Source organism: Eptatretus burgeri, chromosome 9 (assembly GCF_056783735.1).
Source record: "Eptatretus burgeri isolate ZD-2024b chromosome 9, Ebu_testis_v1, whole genome shotgun sequence".
Taxonomy (NCBI): Eukaryota; Metazoa; Chordata; class Myxini; order Myxiniformes; family Myxinidae; genus Eptatretus; species Eptatretus burgeri.
The window spans coordinates 46,742,895-46,762,720 of NC_140969.1; the positions used below are offsets into that span (position 1 = coordinate 46,742,895).

The 19,826-nt window shown below is 37.0% G+C and overlaps 1 protein-coding gene and 1 long non-coding RNA gene across 6 annotated transcripts in view; both read left to right on the forward strand.

The window, feature by feature from the left end:
* LOC147020068 (tetraspanin-12-like) overlaps positions 1–19,826 on the forward strand; it is a 153,498-nt gene that overhangs the window by 11,340 nt on the left and 122,332 nt on the right. For 4 of the 5 annotated variants that reach the window (XM_085895065.1, XM_085895064.1, XM_085895066.1 and 1 more), the window contains exon 4: positions 714–848. In XM_085895065.1, coding sequence (XP_085751191.1) covers positions 714–848 — 135 coding nt within the window. The remainder of the gene's footprint in view (positions 1–713; positions 849–19,826) is intronic. The other variant, XM_085895063.1, reaches the window with a different exon arrangement.
* On the forward strand, positions 6,792–9,303 carry LOC147020069 (uncharacterized). The gene is made up of 3 exons (XR_015061629.1): positions 6,792–8,476; positions 8,789–8,846; positions 9,136–9,303. It is a non-coding gene; the product is annotated as an uncharacterized LOC147020069 (long non-coding RNA).

The window sequence follows — 19,826 nt, forward strand, 5'->3', positions numbered from 1 at the left end:
ATCTGATTGTTGTTGCCCTGATTAATCCATAGGTTGCAAAGTGTTGCATAAACACCTCAATAAGAGGTACTCTCTTTCCTTTTCTCTCCACCTGCCCTATCCCCATTCTCCCTTGAATCTCCTCCAACAATGATTCTAATATTCTCCCATTCTCTTAAATTCTAGTACCCCTTTCATTCTTTCCATAATTTTATTTTTTTCTCAAATTTTCCCACCACCCCTTGTGTTCATACGTTGATGGCCCCAATTCCTCATTTGGATTTATCCCGCTGTCCTGTGTGCATTTAACTTGTACATGTAAAGGATCCCATGGGGCATTCTGTAAAAGGTAGCCATTGTTTACCAGTGCCTTGGCCAAATTGATCATACTGGCGGTATACGGGTATAATTTGTACTACATTTAGTCAGTCGGAGTACCTTTAGCGTCAAACTTTGCCAGCTGGTTCGTGAAAGACTTTTGCCAATCTTGCATGCTTTATGAGCTGCCGACTCATAACTTTGGGACACGTGGCCTTGGAAGAAGAAAAGAAGATTTATACTGTGAAAGTGTCAGAATATAGTTTCACTGCTTCAGGTGGTGACTTTAATTACATTGGCTGTATCTCAGATTCAGTAACTGGTTTTGAACCAATGAACAATAATTTTATCTGAGAGAATGCATTACATGTTCCCTGGGTGCTTTCAGCATATGATGGTGCCTATGCTTTCTGCAGTATGGTGTTTCCCTGTTCATCATGCTGTGCACGGAAGTGGCCAGTGGAGCTTGGAACCTGGAAAATACGGTGTGGCGATATTTCTACATTGCAGAGTCATTGTGTCTCAGTACTTTCAGGTTCCATGGTGTTCATGTAACCCTTTATTTATTGTATTTGTTATTTTGCAAAAACATAAACATTAAACACATTATCTTTTTACGATTTGTTACAATAGAAGCACAATAGCAGCACACACAATAGTAGTAAAGCTACCCAGTCAATTTCATGAGCTACCTGTCCCCTCTGGACTTCCATAGTACATTTCAAGTCACAAGTAACCAGATAGAACATTCCCATACATACAGCACTAACATTAACCATTACAATCCATTATTCTCTGCAAGGCCATGGCATCACAATTACCGTCAATTGTGGCCTCAAGTTGTCATTTTAGGTTTTATATAAAATCGGATTGCAAAATTATTGTTCTGGTGACATGCCATTGCAGGCTGTTGCAAAAATGCTTTAGAGGACAGGAGGATGGTGAATCTTTTTGAAAATAATTGTGGAAATGAGACTTGAGGTCCGTTATCCCAGAAAAAAATGTAGGATTCAACGCCAATAAAAACGTACAACTCGATTAAAGGACAACAGACTGTGCAATAACAATTTCAGCGGAATTGTGATCAGGTAATTGTTTCCAAGTCATATATATATATATATATATATATATATATATATATATATATATATATATATATATATATATATATATATATATATATATGTAGAAAAGAAAAAAAAATATATATATATATATATATATATATATATATATATATATATATATATATATATATATATATATATATATTGACTCCTCCAATGCTCTTCTTGCTGAAGAAGCTGCATAAAACAACCAAGAAAGGCTACCCAGGTAAGCCCTTTACTGTTTCAAACCCTTCCCAAAATTCCTCAACAGCTATAAAGACATTCACAAATCGTACACACATGAGAATCCCAATGATACACACCCTCTCAGCTGCCAGACCGGTATCATCGCTTATTGGTGAATCGTCGGCGACAGCGCAGACAGCAATGCATACCAATGAGGCTCCCAAGCATGTACCAAGTGCAAATGTCAAAAGCAGTCAATATATAAATAAGAAAGAAAGACACCCACATCTCTCACCTGTGAATGGAGGGAACAGCCAAGCAGCTCTCACCTAATCTATTAAACCCAGGTGGCTAGGATTATGGAAATAAATAGACTCCTCCTACACTCTTCTAGCCAAAGAAAGCATAAAGCAACCTGGGAAGGGTTTGAAACAGCAAAGGACTTACCTTGGTAGATTTTCTTGGTTGATTTATGGGTTCCAAGGGTGCTTTATGGGAATAAACCTTCGGGAGAGGCTGCGAGACAGTATGCTTGGACGATCACCTCCTCAGACCCTAACTGGCATCAGTGGTGCCACCCACAAGGCACATCCTGGAATACCTTCCCCTAGTGGACCTCTCAGCATACCATCACAGGTGTGCAGAAGGGAACACCACAGTTCACTGGAGGTCTAGAAATCCAAGGGAGGTCTCATCCCTCTGCTTGGAACTTCCCAATTTCCCAGGTGGGCAATTTCCCATGGAGCCAGCAACACTAGCTCACTTACCCCCACCCCATCCAAATTATGCAGCCCGGGACCAGGTGCTGCCAAGGTTGCTTCAAAATAAATTTTAATTTAAAGGCCTCGTCTGTCCAAATGCAGCTGCATACAACGTCATTGCTATCGGGCCTTTCTGCCCCTCCCTGCAGTCACTGCTGGCCTTGAACCTCCCGCTCTTTCAATCCCCCATTGTCAGGAGCGGTCAGCTGCTCATGACTCACAACTTTGACTTTCACACAAAAAACACATTTGAAAACCAATTGGGGCTCAAACTGACACCGAGCCAAATTGGCCTGTTTCTTGATAATATATCTGCCTATTTTAACCTGCTGCCCAGTGGCCACCTGCACACACCCTTCCAGGCAATTTCCCAATAAACATGTCTCTATTTGCATTTTCTCTACATCCCTGGGACCTCTCTCTCTATCCCTGCTAGTACTGACGGAACCCCCATGAAACCAGCCCTAAACTCTGCAAACCCTCTCTTGAGCTCTGGAAGCTTCAACCACAGCTCTGTAAGCCTTTTCCTCTATAACCCTTTGTGTTCTATCTTTGTTTACCTCTCAAAACCAACCTGCCATTTTCCACCTGTGCCCAAAATAGTTCATTGCTTTTAATTTTGTTTCCAGTTGGTTTCTTTCCTTTCCCAATTCATCTTTGTTTTTGCTTATTTCTTCTCCTAATTTGGTTTCTCGAGGATTCATTTGTGCATTATTTTCATTTAATTCCTTTCCATGTTTATTATCAGTTCCATTATGGCTGCTAGTCTGTCGCACCAGCCTCATGGCAGGAATGCTCAGGAGTGGGGAAGGTTCCTACCCTAGGCTAACCTCCAAGCACATGTTCCACACCATCCACTCTCTTGTCTACTATATTGTCTACCTGCATGCACTCAATTTGAAAGTAAAATTCCTTTAAATTTGACAATGCCAATCGTGCTTTTCACACTCAAAATTGATTTCAATAATTGTATTTGACGAAATTAAATTGGTCAGTATCTCATAACCTGACTATCAAATGTCGTCGTGTCAGGATGGGATTCTAACCAAGGTACAATTATGTCACAAGACAAACCTGCAACAAAGAGGCTCCCAAACATGTACTATGCTGATAATCATCATCATATAAATATTGGTACAGGCGTAAGGTCCCACAGACCAGCGCATGCCTACTAGGCAGGAAGGGGCCTATATGTCCCATATCCGCTTGTTAAACTGGAAGCAAAGCGGGGTGAGTGAGCCAATGACAACTGTTGCTTTTAATCGACTTAAAAATGACGACTCTTCTCTGGACATAACTTGGGCTTTTGATACAGTTTGGCATCCCGCTTTGCTCCCCAAACTGCCTGCCGATGGAATCCAAGGCCAACTCGACTCCTGGATTACTGACTTCATCCACTCTCGTAGGCAACTTCTGGTTCTCAATGGAACCCTTTCTTCTCCTCTCGCTGTCAAAACTGGAGTACCCCAAGGCAGTGTTCTAGGCCCCATATTATTCCTAATATTCATAAATGATCTCACTGATTGGAAAATCTACTCTATCTTTTTGCTGATAACTCCATTCTCTGCCATGACATCCCTCATCCCTCATCCCTCCAACAGACAGCCTCCTCCCTCTCCTCAGACCTTGACAAAAATTACAAACTGGTCAAACACTTGGAACATGTCTTTCAATCCTGAGAAATCCCACACACTCGCTCTCTCTCTCTCTCCAAAAGGACCATTCCGCAAATCCTCCCATCTACTTTCTCAACAACCGTCTTAAAGAGGTTCAGTCACTCAACCTCTTGGGTCTCACTCTCAGCCATAATCTCTCTTGGGAAAGTCACATTTCAAAGTTGGCTTCCAAAGCCAGATGCTGATTGGGCATCCTCCATCGTGCAAAGTCCTTCTGAGGCACACCTGAGATCCTATCGACTGACCAGGCTTTCATCTGCAGCTTGATGGAGTACTACTCTCCCCTCTGGGTTGGCTCCCCTGAATCACATCTTGCTCAGCTTTTTACCCTTGCAACAAAGGCTTTCACGATCATTGAAATCTCTTGCGATGAAGCTGAGTCTATGGACCTATCATTTTGCCATCGCCAACAGGTCATTGGTTTCTCTGTCTAGTTTTGCCTCATTTCTGGTCTTGCACCTTCTGCCCTCTCCATGCCCTGTCCCCCCCCCACCCCCCCAAATATCTGCAGTACGTACGCAGTCCACCAACACCCACCTCCCAGTGAAACTGCAAAAATCCAGATCCACTGCTCACCTGGACTCATTTATTCCCCTCTCTTCCCACTTTTCAATCTCATTGTTCTCTCCCAGTATTCAAAATAGCTGTTTACCACCATCTCAAATCATCCCCATTCCAAAACCATGATCTATTCTACACCCGTTAAACCACCCCCACCACTCAAAAACTTTTGCTTATGTTTCCAGCTTGTCCACCCCTTACGTTCACCAGAACCCTCATCGTTACCTGCATCTCTTGTTTGTCTGTTTCTGTCTACCTTCACCCTCTGCCCTGCTATTGGTGTTAATCTTTGGCTTACTGTTCCCTTTGTTATGTTGTGTCCTGGTCTGTTCTGTGTCCTAGCTCTTCTTCAAGGCTAAACCATGTATTAAAAAACAAACAAAAAAAACAACAACATTCTCGGCATGGCTTAGTTTTCCTCTCATTAGGTGGGTTATTTATTTAAATCGTTTCAAATTTGTGCTTTATCCTCATGTATTCTGTGACCACACAGTGGGTATAAAACAGCAGGTTTGTTACACAAGAGAAATAGCCCAGCTGCTTTGCAGCGACTGAACAAGCGGGTGCAAAAAAAAACAAAACACCCTGTGACTTCCATATGCTCAACACACTTGTCTAAAACCTTATCTCATGCATTCAGGGGAACAGACCGGGTAGCAGAGGCAGAGGCAGAGGGAGAGAGATAATGACCTACTGCGGGCCTTGATCCTGTGCATCTGGTCCTGGTACTCTCGCTCCAAGCGATTAGTGGAAAGCTGGTGTCCTGCGTGGATGGATGGGGTTCACAGCTCGGCATGGCGAGTCCTCTGTGTCTGTGTTGAAGGCGTAACTGCGTTTAAGAGAGAGACAGAGACAGAGAGAGAGAGAGACAGAGAGAGAGAGAGAGAGACAGAGAGAGAGAGAGAGAGAGAGAGAGAGACAGAGAGAGAGAGAGACAGAGACAGAGACAGAGACAGAGACAGAGACAGAGACAGAGACAGAGACAGAGACAGAGACAGAGACAGAGACAGAGACAGAGACAGAGAGAGAGAGAGAGAGAGAGAGGCAGGCAGAGAGAGAGAGAGAGAGAGAGAGAGAGAGAGAGAGAGAGAGAGAGAGAGAGAGAGAGAGAGAGAGAGAGAGAGAGAGAGAGAGAGAGAGAGAGAGAGAATGGGTTAACAATGTCCACACCTTGGCTCTCACCATCTTGGGCTCCACCCCCCACCCATGCGAGTTGGCTGAGTTGCGCCAAAGGAAAAACATAGATTGGACAGATTACAGAGGGGAGGAGTGAAGATACGAGCAGTGGGAGGGTAGGCAGAGAGCCAGAGCCTAGACACAACCAAAATGGAGAGAATGGCGAAGTGCTTTTCTATGCGAATCTCACGATGTTTCACATTCCCACAAATACGCCACTCTTGTGCTAAACATTAACTCAGGAAATAACTAGAGGGGGAGCACTCGGTAGAGTGCAAAACCTCCGCCGCCAATACTGCTGGGTCACTTAAGTGAACCTGATATCCGATTGATTGTAGGTCAAAACGGATCAGACTCTACTGAACCACGATTGAATAAACTAAACTAGATCGACACGCATGTAGAAATGCCCCCCAAAAATTCAAAATTTTTTTGAAAAAAAAGGTGCAAAATTTCTGGGTTTTTTTCTCGAACAAATTTATTATTTTTTTGGGTTGGAAATCACTGAAAACATGTAGAAATGCAAAAACAAAAATTCAAATATTTTTAAAAAATGGCCACCATAGCGGCCATATTGGACTTTGAACCAAGTCCAAAATCTAATGGCATGATCCTTGGACCATACCTAATTCCCCCACCAAGTTTTGTCGAAATCCATCCAGGAGGTTTTCCGTAATACTGTTCACAAACAAACAAACAAACAAACAGACAGGGGTGAAAACAGTAACCTCCGTCCATCTTCGATGGCGGAGGTTAACTATGATGATCTAAGCCCATTTATCCTGTAAGCCAGATCAGCAACAATATCAAGACCCAATCATGTCTGTCACCTGTAATTGATATATATATATATATATATATATATATATATATATATATATATATATATATATATATATATATATATATATATATATTGGCCTTTCATATGCAATTAATCCTGAAACACTATTAAACAAAAAAACCCCAATATTGTGAGATAGTGATTTTGCACATTATGGATATGTCAAGATCAGACTGCATTACTGTAGTGAGTAGGGAAAGAATACTGGTTCTGGCTCACTTTTCCCCATGTAAATGAATGGGGGATTTTCAGCCATGAAATTTTTTTTTTTTCCCCTAAAAAAATAAATCCCCTTTTTAGCCCAAGGTATATTTATTTGTCTCCCCTTTTAACCTGGAGCCTGGTGTTGGCTTAGTGGTTAGGGTGGCGGCTTGGGATTCCAGGGTCCTGAGTTCAAGCCCCGTTGGCTGCTGAATTAACACCAGGGGGTTGACTCAGCCTGCCATCCTTCCGAGGTCGGCGAAATGAGTGCCAGTGTACTGGTCCCGGTGTATGCCCCGGTTAGAATAGGTGTACCATATCCCTGTGTGTCGTAAGAGGCGACCAGGGTTGGCGTCAGGAAGGGCATCCGGCCATAAAACATTGCCTCAAGAAAAAGCCAAACCCCTGCACAGCAGGGAAAACGGTCATTTTTTTATTTCCCCTTTTAACCTAGGGGCCCTCTATTCAAATAGCCCATACAACAAGATAAAGATTTGTTAAAGGTGAGTCTAAAGAAATATCTGAAACGTCGAAGCCACGGGGCACTCTTTATCAAATAACCCATACAACAAGATAAAGATTTGTTAAAGGTGATTCTAAAGAAATATCTGAAACATCTAAGCCCCGGGACACTCTTTATCAAATAACCCATACAACAAGATAAAGATTTGTTAAAGGTGATTCGAAAGAAATATCTGAAACGTCTAAGCCTCGGGGCACTCTTTATCAAATAACCAATGCATATTGTTTAGCTCACTCATTGAACCTATAAACATTTGTTCATTCTCAAATTCCTTCAATAGTTTAATTTTCTTTGCACAATAATCCCCATCTAAAATATTGAAAAACAAAACATTTGAATCTTTATATTTTTTAAGATACCCCTTTTGTGCCATTACGAAATGATAAACTTCTCTTAATGATCTCATCTGGCCACCGCCCGAGTTGCAAATCATTTTTGTACATAAACCATGCCATAAAAAAAGTTTTGTTTCAAATGTTTTCAGTTCATGCCGTGAAAATGAGGAAGTGTTTTTTTTTGACACGGCCGTGCTGTGTGAATGAGGAAGTGGTTTTGGACTGTCATGCTGTGAAAAAATAGGAACTATTCTGTGAGACAAGGTCTCGTGTTTATATTTTATCTCAGAACACGAACTGAAAACATTTGAATCAAAACTTTTATGGCGTGGTTTATGTACAAAAATGATTTGCAACTCGGGCGGTGGCCAGATGAGATCATTAAGAGAAGCTTGTCATTTCCTGTGCCCACACCCAATGATTAAGCAATCTCCTCATCGTTGCTTTATAAGTGATTCGCCAGACAAAGTTTCTGCCAGACGGGATTTTCATTTTTACAACTGGGGCATGGACGATCTTTCTTCCGATGAGGACAACAGCCCACTACAGAGTTGGTAAGTTTGTGTATGATTTTCTCTTTGAACGATGAAGCAAATGATTATTAATTAAATCATGATAATTCTGATATATATATTTTTTCCCTGACAGGGCATTGGAAGAAATTGAGTTTACATATCACGACGTAGTTCATGAAATTAATACTCTTATTGAAGAGATCAATGATTTTAGAAGAGAATTGAAAGACATTTACAATGAGTGGCATGAAGTCTTATCACGTCCTCTCATCTCGAAGGAATTAAACCAATGGTGAGACACGTGTGTGTGTGTCTCTCTCTGTCTGTCTTTCTACCTACCTCTCTCTGCTCTTATTGAAGAGGTCAATGATTTATAATGACTGGTCTCTGATCTCGAATGAATTAAACCAATGGTGAGGCACATGTGTGTGTGTGTCTATGTGTGTGTGTGTGTGTGTGTGTGTGTGTGTGTGTGTGTGTGTGTGTGTGTGTGTGTGTGTGTGTGTGTGCGTGTGTGTGTGTGTGTTGCTTTCCCTGTCTGTTTGTATCTCTCTCTGTCTGTCTCTTCATCTATACCCTTGACTTATTATTTTTTTTTTTTCAGCACTATCGCACAACATCAGCTGTTGAAGCAATCTTGTACAACACATGATTTTCTGGAGGTAAATATTTCTGAATTATTATTAATATCACTCGTACAACACATGATTTCCTGGAGGTAAATATTTCTGAATTATTATTAATATCACTCTCTCTTTAGAATGTCACCTTATGTTGGTTGCATCATTAGTTTGGACGTGGTTTTGTCAGTACACTGGAATTCATTTTATTGACCTTGAAAGGATGACAGGCTTCTGGTGTGTTAATTCAGTGGTCAACGAGGCTTACTCATATTACCATGTAATTATCTTTATAAAACCTAATTATTATCCACTTTTTGTTTCAAAACAGAATATGGTGTCTGAGTTTCGAAATCACAAGACATCTGAAGAAGATTGCTGGGAAAGATTATACATTCTCGCAAATGAATATTTAATATTTTCAATATTAATAAATTATATTTGTTTTGTTTACAATTACTTGATTCTGAATTACAAGAAAAGAATAAAAGAGATGTAAAGGGGGGGTAGGTGCGCTCCCCCAATGACCCATCACCCCCTCATCCCATCCCTCCCCTCCCCATGTGTGTGTGTGGGGAAGGGGGGGTGGGATGAGGGAGGTGGTGGGTCAAAGATGGGGGCGCACAGGGGGATGAGGGGGTGGGGCTTGTGTGGGCGGGGCTTCGGTGGGGCTTGTGTGGGTGGGGTGTGTGTGGGAGGGGCTTGTGTGGGCGGGGTGTGTGTGTGGGTGGGGCTTGTGTGGGTGGGGCTTGTGTGGGCGGGGTTTATGTGGGTGGAGCTTGTGTGGGAGGGGTTTATGTGGACAGGGTTAATGTGTGTGGAATTTTTGTGTGGAGCTTGTGTAGGCAGGGCTTATGTGGGAGGGGTTTATGTGGGCAGGGTTTATGTGGGCAGGGGTTTATGTGGGTGGAGCTTGTGTGGGAGGGGTGAATGTGGATGAGGTTTGTGTGGATAAATGGATGGGTGGAGAGATGGGGGATGGGTGGATGAGTGGAGCTTGTGTGGATGGGTGGATAATTTTTTAATTAAATAAACATGTTGTGTGTGGGGAACTAATTAACTAACCATTAATTATGTGAATATGATGAATATGGGTGGAGCTTGTGTGGGGTTTGTGTGTGTGGAGCTTGTGTGGAGTTTTTGTTGCCGAGCTTGTGTGGAGCTTGTGTGGGGTTTGTGTGGGGTTTGTGTGGGCGGGGCTTCGGTGGGAGGGGCGTGTGTGGGCGGAGTCAAAAAGGGGCGGAGTCAAAAAATTTCAATTTATTGGAGCTTGTGAGGGGGTGTGTGGTGGGGTTTGTGTGGGGTTTGTGTGGGCGGGGGCTTGTGTGGGCGGGGCTTGTGTGGGTGGAGTCAAAAAGGGGCGGAGTCAAAAAATTTCAATTCGTCTTTGTCTTTTGTAATTCCTGTGAATAAAATGAACCTAAAATCTCTTCCCCTTCCAAATAATATATCTTATAAGTCCAAGGAACCGTATCTATTACATCAACAATTTTAAAAAGCTCGTTGGTCCATCTTTTCATATAACCTTTTTCAAAATGAGATTTCCACCTATATATTCTTACGATATCACCAACTTTGAACTTAGGTTTTCTGACATTAATCTCTTTTTCATATTTTAATTTTGTAAATGTTTCTGATGGTTTCATATTTGTTGCCGTGTGAATCGTGTCATTATACTTATCCACAATATCCTGAATAAAAGATGACCATTGTTGTGAACCGAGTTGTGTGAATTTTTTATATAGTCTCTCTTTTAAGGTACGATTAAAACGTTCAACAACAACTGCCTTCCCTTCATTAAAGGTACTGTATAATGTAATACTGTTATTTTTTAGAAAATTCATAAATGTCTTGTTATAAAACTCCCTACCCTCATCAGTCCACAATTTTTTAGGTTTTCTCTTACTTTTATTAAATATCTGTTGGAAGGCCAACATAAGAGTATTACCTGTTTTGTTTTTTAATGGTACAACCCACGCATATCTACTCCTCAAATCAATAACGGTTAAAGCATACTTGTACCCCTTATCATTATTGAGTTCAATCAAATCAGCAGACCAGATATAATCTACTTCCTTGGAATAAACTTTCCTTCTCTGAAACTTTGTGAATATTGGTTTATGTAATTCATCAGCTAATTGCTCTTCAGTCTTAATGGCATCATTAGAGCCTATAAGTTTTTGAATTTCCAAGTCCAAGTTTCAATTTAGCACTGATCATCTTCTTCACAATGAACCGATCAACTTTTTCTCTCAAGGTTGGATTTTGTATCAGAGACAAATTATACAACATTTCTCTATCGGCTTCATGCTTTTCTTCCAACGTTGTGGTATTCCCATAATCAATATCGTGTCTCATGCACACTTCATCAACTCTATTGATAGGCCGACTCCAGGATTTAGGATTGTCTGCCTCATCTAATCTTTTATCCAAGTTTGTGCCTGGACCACAGAAAGAATACCCTGGAAGAAGTAATTAGCCTGGTATTCCAGTAGTTGTAAATTTACTTCCTGATAAAAACTTTTGTATATCTCCTCCTAGTTTGTGTTGGGAGATAAATTGATTTTTTTTTGAACCACACACCGAACATATACCTTTTTGTATAACCCTGTTATTTTTACTTTTAATATATGAAATATTTTTAGTATTAGTTTTCTTTTTACATTTGAGACAATAACTCATTTATTTATGAGAAAAATTCCTGCAGAGTGCAAAAACCTTTTTAGTTTCCAACATGCACATTTGAATCTTAATTTTTAAAACATAAAGAATCCTGAGAAATGCCTTCACTCTCTCCCCCATTTATTTAAGAAAAAAAAAAAAATGAAAAACTTGAATTAAAATACATGTCTTCTCGATGTCAATAGTCTTGTCGAAAGTATTGTAAATAGACTTATCAATTCTTTGTTTTCCTCCTCGGTGGGTTGAGTTATTTTCTGTAATACCCCTATTCTTTTTTGAATCTCACTGGTTTCCATATTTTGATATTTATTCATCCACTCTCTTTCCTCCCTCTCCTCCCTCTCTCTCTTCTCTCTTTCCTCCCTCTCTCTCTTCTCCCTTTCATCCCTCTCTCTCTTCTCTCTTTCCTCCTTCTCTTTCTTCTCCCTCTCCTCCTTCTCTCTCTTCTCCTTTTCCTCCTCTTCCCTCTCTTCTTCAACTCCTTCCTCATCCCTTACTATCCTTGAATCGCTTACACCCCATAGAATATTATACATATATTCATCAGGATTTCTTGTTATTCCTGTATCCAAAATAATTTTTTTACAACAGGAAACCAATAAAATTTCTTTTGAATTTCTAAAAGAGCCTTACCTTTTCTTAACTTTATAATTTTTTCATTATTTAACATTCTAATTAAATCTAAAGTTGTCGGTTTATCAACATCAGCATAATGCCAATCTTTTATTGAAAATACCTCATTCTTATGTTGTAGAACATATTTATTAAAATACCGAATACCCTTTTCTTGAAGGTATGCTTGAACACAGAAATGATAATTTTCTTGAAGCCTTCTTGCTGTCATTTATGTATTAGAAATATATGTTAGAATAATATTATGGCATGAAACACCTCCCCATCTTCCCATAGTTAAATCATTTTGTATTTCCTTACTTATTATATATAATCCTGTTTTTTCTGTTTTCATGAGATAAACAAGGGCAAAACCATTATTATATTTACCCTTATTAAATTCTTTTATTTGTTGTTTACTAATCGTAGCCCCACAAAACTCATTCTCGATACCAAGTGGATAATATTCTTCCTTACGAGACTGATTTAATTGTTCCAGGTCTTCGAGGTTAATTTTAAATGACCAATTATACCCTAAATCATTCATATCATACCCCCATTGTTCTATTCTCATACAAACGATACGCCCTTCTTTATAAAAATTTATTTTAATTCGAACTGTGAATTCTGTATGACCTGGAGATAATATCAACACTTCTGTATCTTTGGAATACACAGCCGTTTTATTTAAGTATATATATTGTGATAAATCACTTAATCTCACCAAGTCATTCGCTTCAGTTGGGGTTGGATAATTTTTTAATTTATAAGCATTTTTCATGTTAATATTTTTGGTTATATTATATTTATGTCGTTCAGCCTGTGCCTTTGTGTAATAATTTGATAAATCAATATCCAGTTCTTGAGATACACCAAAGATAGAACCATCTTTACCAACATAAGTCATTTATATTAGATTAAAAATAATATCATAAAATTTTTTATTTTTGTTGAGTTGAAATAACACATATAGGCATAATTGGCCACAACACTTGGAATTTAATTCTTGGACTTGAAATGTTTGATAAACACCATTCTGTAAGAATTTTATGACTTCAACAGGTGGCGGAAGACCAAAACTATCTAAATAATATTTGTCTTGACTATTAAAAATACAAACCCAATGAGAACCGTTCCCATTATTATCTTCTAAGTTCATAATAATATTCTTTGTATGTTTCGGCACATTTGTTAATTCATCTCTCATACAAATAACCACATTATGAATTTTTAATTTCTTACAATATTTGACAAGTTGTAAATTTGATGTTGTATTCTTTCCAAATTCTTTCAACCACTCATCAATGCTCATTTATTTATTAGAAAGATATAATCCATTACCTCTTTTCGTTAATTTTACACCTGCTTGTGCTATAGAAGAAAGCATATCTCCAACTAACAATCTCGCTTTATCAGGCAGACCTTCAAGTTTTTCAGCAAAATCTACAATTACACCACTTCCACTAATTTGTTTCTCCAACTCTTTGTTATGTCTTTCCAATTCTTTTTGAGCCTGGAGCTGAGCCTTCCTTTCGTTGGCAGTTTTCACCGCTGTTGAAATACCACCCGTCAATGCTCCAACCGCACTTAAACCAGCAAATAAAGGAATTAGAAATGGGAGAAATCCTCCACTCGTCTCTCTTATTGAATATTTTTTCAACATTGGTTTTGTCATTTTAATTTTAAGTGAGCCAGTGTCATTCAAGATTTTAACCTGTTCTCTTGTGAGAAAAACATCAATTCTTACTGCTCCTTTTCTCTGAATTGTATTAACGTTAATCGTACAAGGCTTTTGATTTTGAACACAAGATGATAGTTTATGAAGATTGATTTGATTAACATATACCCCAGTTGGTACTTTGCCACTCATTTATTTAACAAAAAATTATGTGAGACTAATCATCACACCATTATCTGTATTAATCTGCAATTCTGTTTCTTCCAAAAGCAAACAATATGTATCAACTTCTTCACTCTCTCCTCTTTCAATGTATAGGGAAGTATCCACTCGATTAGACTTTATAGTTTCCTTTTGAGCGCTCAGGTCAAACGCATAGATTGTATACAAACTTTTAAATGCTGTCATATCCAAAATAGGTTCTTTATTTCCATTACTTTCACACACCTTTTGGTAAGACTTGTATGCTTCAGCAAAATCATTTTTTCCCAATTAATTTCCAATCTATCTCGTGGGTAAAATGTTCCATCTAGAGAAACGCGAAGTTGTTTCACCTTAGCATTATCACTCAATGCATTATTCTTATCAGTCGCAGTATCACCATCTGGCTTTTTAAAAATGATCCACAGATATCGTGGCTTTCCTTCCAGAACACCCAAATTCCACGTGTAAGTAGTTTGATTGAGTTTAACGTGTTGACATCTTCTTTTGAGGTATGATACACTGAGTGGTTTCTTTGAGTTAAGTCTTCGATTCAACATCTCTTCTGTTTTAAGATTAGAAGTATATTCACTGATATACCTACTCATCTCCTCAATTACAAATTTATTCTGTTCACCAAAAGCACTACCAACACCAAAAAGCAATCGATTTTCATTATCATTCCTCTGTAGTTGAAATCTAATTTTAAGACCATACAGAACTTTATCATGATCACAAAATCCAAATATACCTTTAAGAGGAACTGCCACAGTAAAACTATTTTCTGTTTTTGTATCATCATTATACATTCCTTTCCTTTGAGTATATCCAGGGTCTGTGTTTGTTCCCGTTGACATATCAGGAATAAAACCTTCGGCAGATCCCTTTCCCATTCTATCACTGAATGTATAGAGTGTAAATTTTATCATTTCAGATACAGCAGAGACATAATCAACCGCTTCAACTTCTTGTGTTCCAATATACAAACGCACACTATCAAACATTTTCCAGAAGAAATCATTTACAAGTGTAGCGTTTGTGTTATTCCCAGCTTTAGTGAATTTAAATTTACACAACAAGAAACTTTCGGAGAGATTCAAATAGGTTTGTTGATTATTTATTTCAAAACTTTTTGTACCATTCGTATTCCAGTCTGTTCCAGTTATTGCATTTACCTTGAAGTAATCTTCTTTTTTAGTGGAGTTTGAGATAATAATAGTATCATCCAAATCATCGATACTATCAATTGCTTCCATACTTGTATTTATTTAGGAAAAAAAATATGTTAAAACTTTTGAAACCCTGATCCAAGTATTTGAATTATTTTCTGTCGTTCTTGGGGGGACAACTGAGTTTTGCCTTTCTTAATTTCTTTTATTGCTTGTAATTTATGAGATTCCTTCTGAGCATCTTTTATACTCTTTACAGCACCTGCTACATTTCCCACAGCAGAAGCAGTTGAACCAATTAGATCTTTATGTTTAAGAATAGTTGAACCAATACCCATGAGAGTATCAATTATCCCATCTCTAAATTGATGTCCAACACCCCTTTGTCTCTTAGGTTTATAGTATCCTCTACCAAGATACATACCTTCACCCTTGTAGTATGGGGAAAGGAACATCCCATCCCCTGTAATTATTTTATATTTTCCCAACTCATGTTTCCTCACAATAACCATCGTATTTATTTATTGGAAAACTTCACGTAGGTGAATTCTGATGGATATAACTTCTCCATTAAAAGAAATCACACGATTATCTTGGTCGGTTATCCTAAAATTTACTCTGTGTATGGTTTTTCCTGACACAGGTAGATAAACCAAATTTTTGGGTTCCATATTGAACTTATAACCAATTGGGGTTGAGTATGCGCTGAATGAAAATATTGTATTTGTTTTTTTCCCATCATTATAAGCACCATCAATCAAATCACAGTGAATTAACACCGAATTTATTCCTGAGGATATTTGAATGACATTATCACTGTGAAACGTCCCATTAGTTTCAATCTTTTTTGAGGAGAAACCCAATAACTCTCTAAATGAATTATCAATTGTGAAATCAACCTTGTAGTTATTTTTAACTTTAATCGTTGATTTTGAAGTATGTTTTTGAATGTTTATAACAATATTTTTAGTTCATCACCCTGTTCTTTTATAAGACGAGCAATTTCAGAAGATATTTGAGAAATCTCATATGCTCCGGGTGAGACTGTTATCGTTTTGTATCCACTTCCCGGATTATAACTAAACTTGTCATTTTTCTCGGTTATATTAAATAAGGTATTATAAGTTTCCATGGACAATAAAGATGCCTCATATTCTTTTGTTGTGTCAAGTTGTAGTGGGTATGGGAATGAAGATGTGTGGTCGCTTGTTGTGAAATTGAAACTAAGGATTGTGCTTCTCATCTTATTTAATATGAGATAAAATGTCTTTATATTGATATTTATTAATTATTTTCATGTTCATCAACTGGTCTAAAATGGCTGATGCTTCATTAAAACAATTGTTATTTCCAGCCTTCTTACTGCCTAACAACAATAACAGTCTATTAACTAATTGCGATGGGTCATTTGGAAGAAAACTAACACCTGAACCAAGGATACTTAAAGCCTGAATAATGTGTTTCTCCTTCTCATTCTTCCTACTTTTACCAGAAAGAATAACCTTATAATTTAGAGTGTTCAGCAGATCAATATATACTCTATCATCATTATTTTCCATATCCAATGGTTTATCAATATACTTTGATTCATCCCTCACAGTTGAACCTTGTCTTCCATCTTTTGTGAGAAGAAACATTAATCTCGGAGTTAGTTTAACAGGGGGTTGAGCAGAACCCAAGAACCTTAATTCATCATTAAATATCAATACCTTTTCTTGAACAAGATGAAATATTGCTGATTGTTCTGTTGGAATGAGTCCTGCTTTGGTTTTTGAATCCGCTGAATATTCATTGTTTTGAACAGCATTCACAATATAATCAGGAGGTTGATTAATCTCTTCCAGTTGTTGAAATAATTCTTCATCATGATATTCTCATTCTCCAATATGCTCTAATTCTTCCTCCGTCATTTGACTGAAATCTTTTAACATTTGAAGTTTTTAGGAGTATATTCTACTGTGGGAACTGTGGAAACATCTTTCATTTTTTCTTGGGAAGTTTTTAAAAGTGGTTTAAAAAATTTCTCTTGTTTTCTTTCAAATGCTTCTTCGCCCATTAGTTTCTGTCTGCGTTTCTTCTTTATGTCTTCCTGCTGTTTTACAACTTTTGAAACCAACTCTTGATGTTCCCTAAATCTTCTTGCTCTTTCTTTCGCATCCATTTATTTATTGAAAAATATCATTTAATATCTCATCTTGTTTCACAACAATATATTTATATTTTTCAGTCGTGTGTTTCATGTAATCCCCAAATTCCTTTTTACTACATAATGTAGAACAATTGTCTCTCCAAAAATTGTTTATATCTATTGAATTTAACTTGAATAAAATAAAAGTATTAGCATTGTTTCTGATGGAACGACGAGGAAGTTGAAAGTACGATTGACTAAGATAAATACAATTACAAGAAGAATGTCTCCCTCTTGTGTAGTCGCTGTCCATTACCGTTTGGTTTCTCTCATTAACACAATCATCAAAGATAACGAGGTTCTTTTTGGATTTATCCAAATCTTGGGGAGACGGTATATCATCCGTATTATCACTCAGAATACAAGTTATCGGTTTTGATTTCTTTTTACATCTTTGTGTATCACAAAATAGTTGTATTATATCTTCAATGTTAAAATCATTTAGGTTTTTTTGAAGTTTAAATAAACCGATTATATCTTCTTTTTGAAGACCAGCATTAAAACCTTGTGAGAGTAGTTGATACTCTGGTTGAAAACTCGACTTTGTGAAAATTATTAAATTATCATAATCTAAAAAGTTGGGAGTGAGGAGCATCTTTAAAAGTAAGCAGGTTTTTCCACATCCACTTGAACCAACTATGAGGCATCTTAATGAATTTGGGAGATTTTTATGGTTGTCAAATTTTATCTTATTTTCCCAAATGGGTAAAAAATCATTCATTTATATATTTGGAAAACAGGTTATTTAATTTATTATTGGCTTTTTCGAAATTCTATATTTTATCCTAAGTTCAGGTTTAATTTCAAGATAATCCATTATTTTATTTATGCAATATCTTGTGTTGATATTTCCCTGAAAATCACATCCATGAATAATATATAACAACAATCCTTTGAACATTTCTCTAATACGTTCAGTTTCTTCCCTTGTAAGGAAAGGTGTGTTCTCACCCTCGTACTTTACATTCATTTCTCTAATCAATCTTGTAAAGTAATTCATTTTTGGTGTAAATCTAAAAGAATTATTTTCCTTTTTATATTTTTGATTATCATTAATTAGAAGATAATCACAGAATATACATTGTTTATAGGCTTTTGACTCTGTGTTTAATCCCCGTCTTTCACACGCAGGACAATTCTCAAATTTGTCATATGGAGAATCATGGAATTCAAGAGGCTCAAAATCGAGTAAACTATTCATATTTATAAAGTAAAACTTTACTTAAACTGAAATTCATCTTCGATATCATCTTCGATACTTTCAGAATCATCTATACTTTCATAACTATCATTTGAACACAAACTCTCGGTGTCATAACTATCGTTTGAATGCAAACTCTCGGTATCATAATCACTCTCATAATCTTCAAAATCTTCAGTTGAATATTGGCTCATTTAATTAGTAGAAAAAAACATTACCATCGATATCGATATACATTTTTTCATTAACAGATTCAACTGCTACATTTTTTATATTAAATGTAATTTTAAAATGATCCTTAACTACAATTGAACGAAATGTCATTTCACCTGATATATTAACATCCTTTATTTCATCAGGATTAATATCTTTAGGGTTGTTGAAAAAAATACAAATTTCTCCTTGCATATTACAGATGGTCTTATCTTTTCTTTCTAAAGCTTCATCCATAAGGTTTTTATTTTTTGATACCTTTTCTTGTTTCATTGCTTTTTCTGGTTTTGAATATATTGCCAGAAGGAGAGGAGAAACTTTTGTTAGAGATACCTTAATTGATGTTCTTCCAGGTATACTAAAAGCCCTTCCACTGAAGTAAATTGAAGAACTCATCATATCCACCATAATTGTTTTTATCCAATAGTTGTTATATTTATCTTTGTTCAATTTTACATCCTTGACATATTTCTCAGCATCTTTAACAAATGAAGAGATTGATTGAAACTTGTCTTTTGTGTCTTGAAACATTGTATTTATTAAGTGAAAAAGTTGGAGGATAAAATGGTTTTAAGCACAGATTCACCTGTAAAATAAACAAAATTTTCATCAAGAAAATTTTAGTTTAAGCACAGATTCACCTGTAAAATAAACGAAATTTTCATCAAGAAAATTTTAGTTTAAGCACAGATTCACCTGTAAAATAAACGAAATTTTCACCAAGAAAATTTTAGTTTAAGCACAGATTCACCTGTAAAATAAACGAAATTTTCATCAAGAAAATTTTAGTTTAAGCACAGATTCACCTGTAAAATAAACGAAATTTTCATCAAGAAAATTTTAGTTTAAGCAAAGTTTTATTATATAAATATGGTGAATACAACATACTGCGATGTTTGTAATCACGAATATAAACATTATAGAAAACACCTCCGAACCAACAAACACACATTTAATCTATTTCACAAAATATCCCCTCTTGAGTTGGAAAGAAAACATTGTGATACCTGCTCAAAGGATGTTTTGAAGAGTAGTTATAATAGGCATCTTCAATCACAAAAACACAAGAAAAATGAGT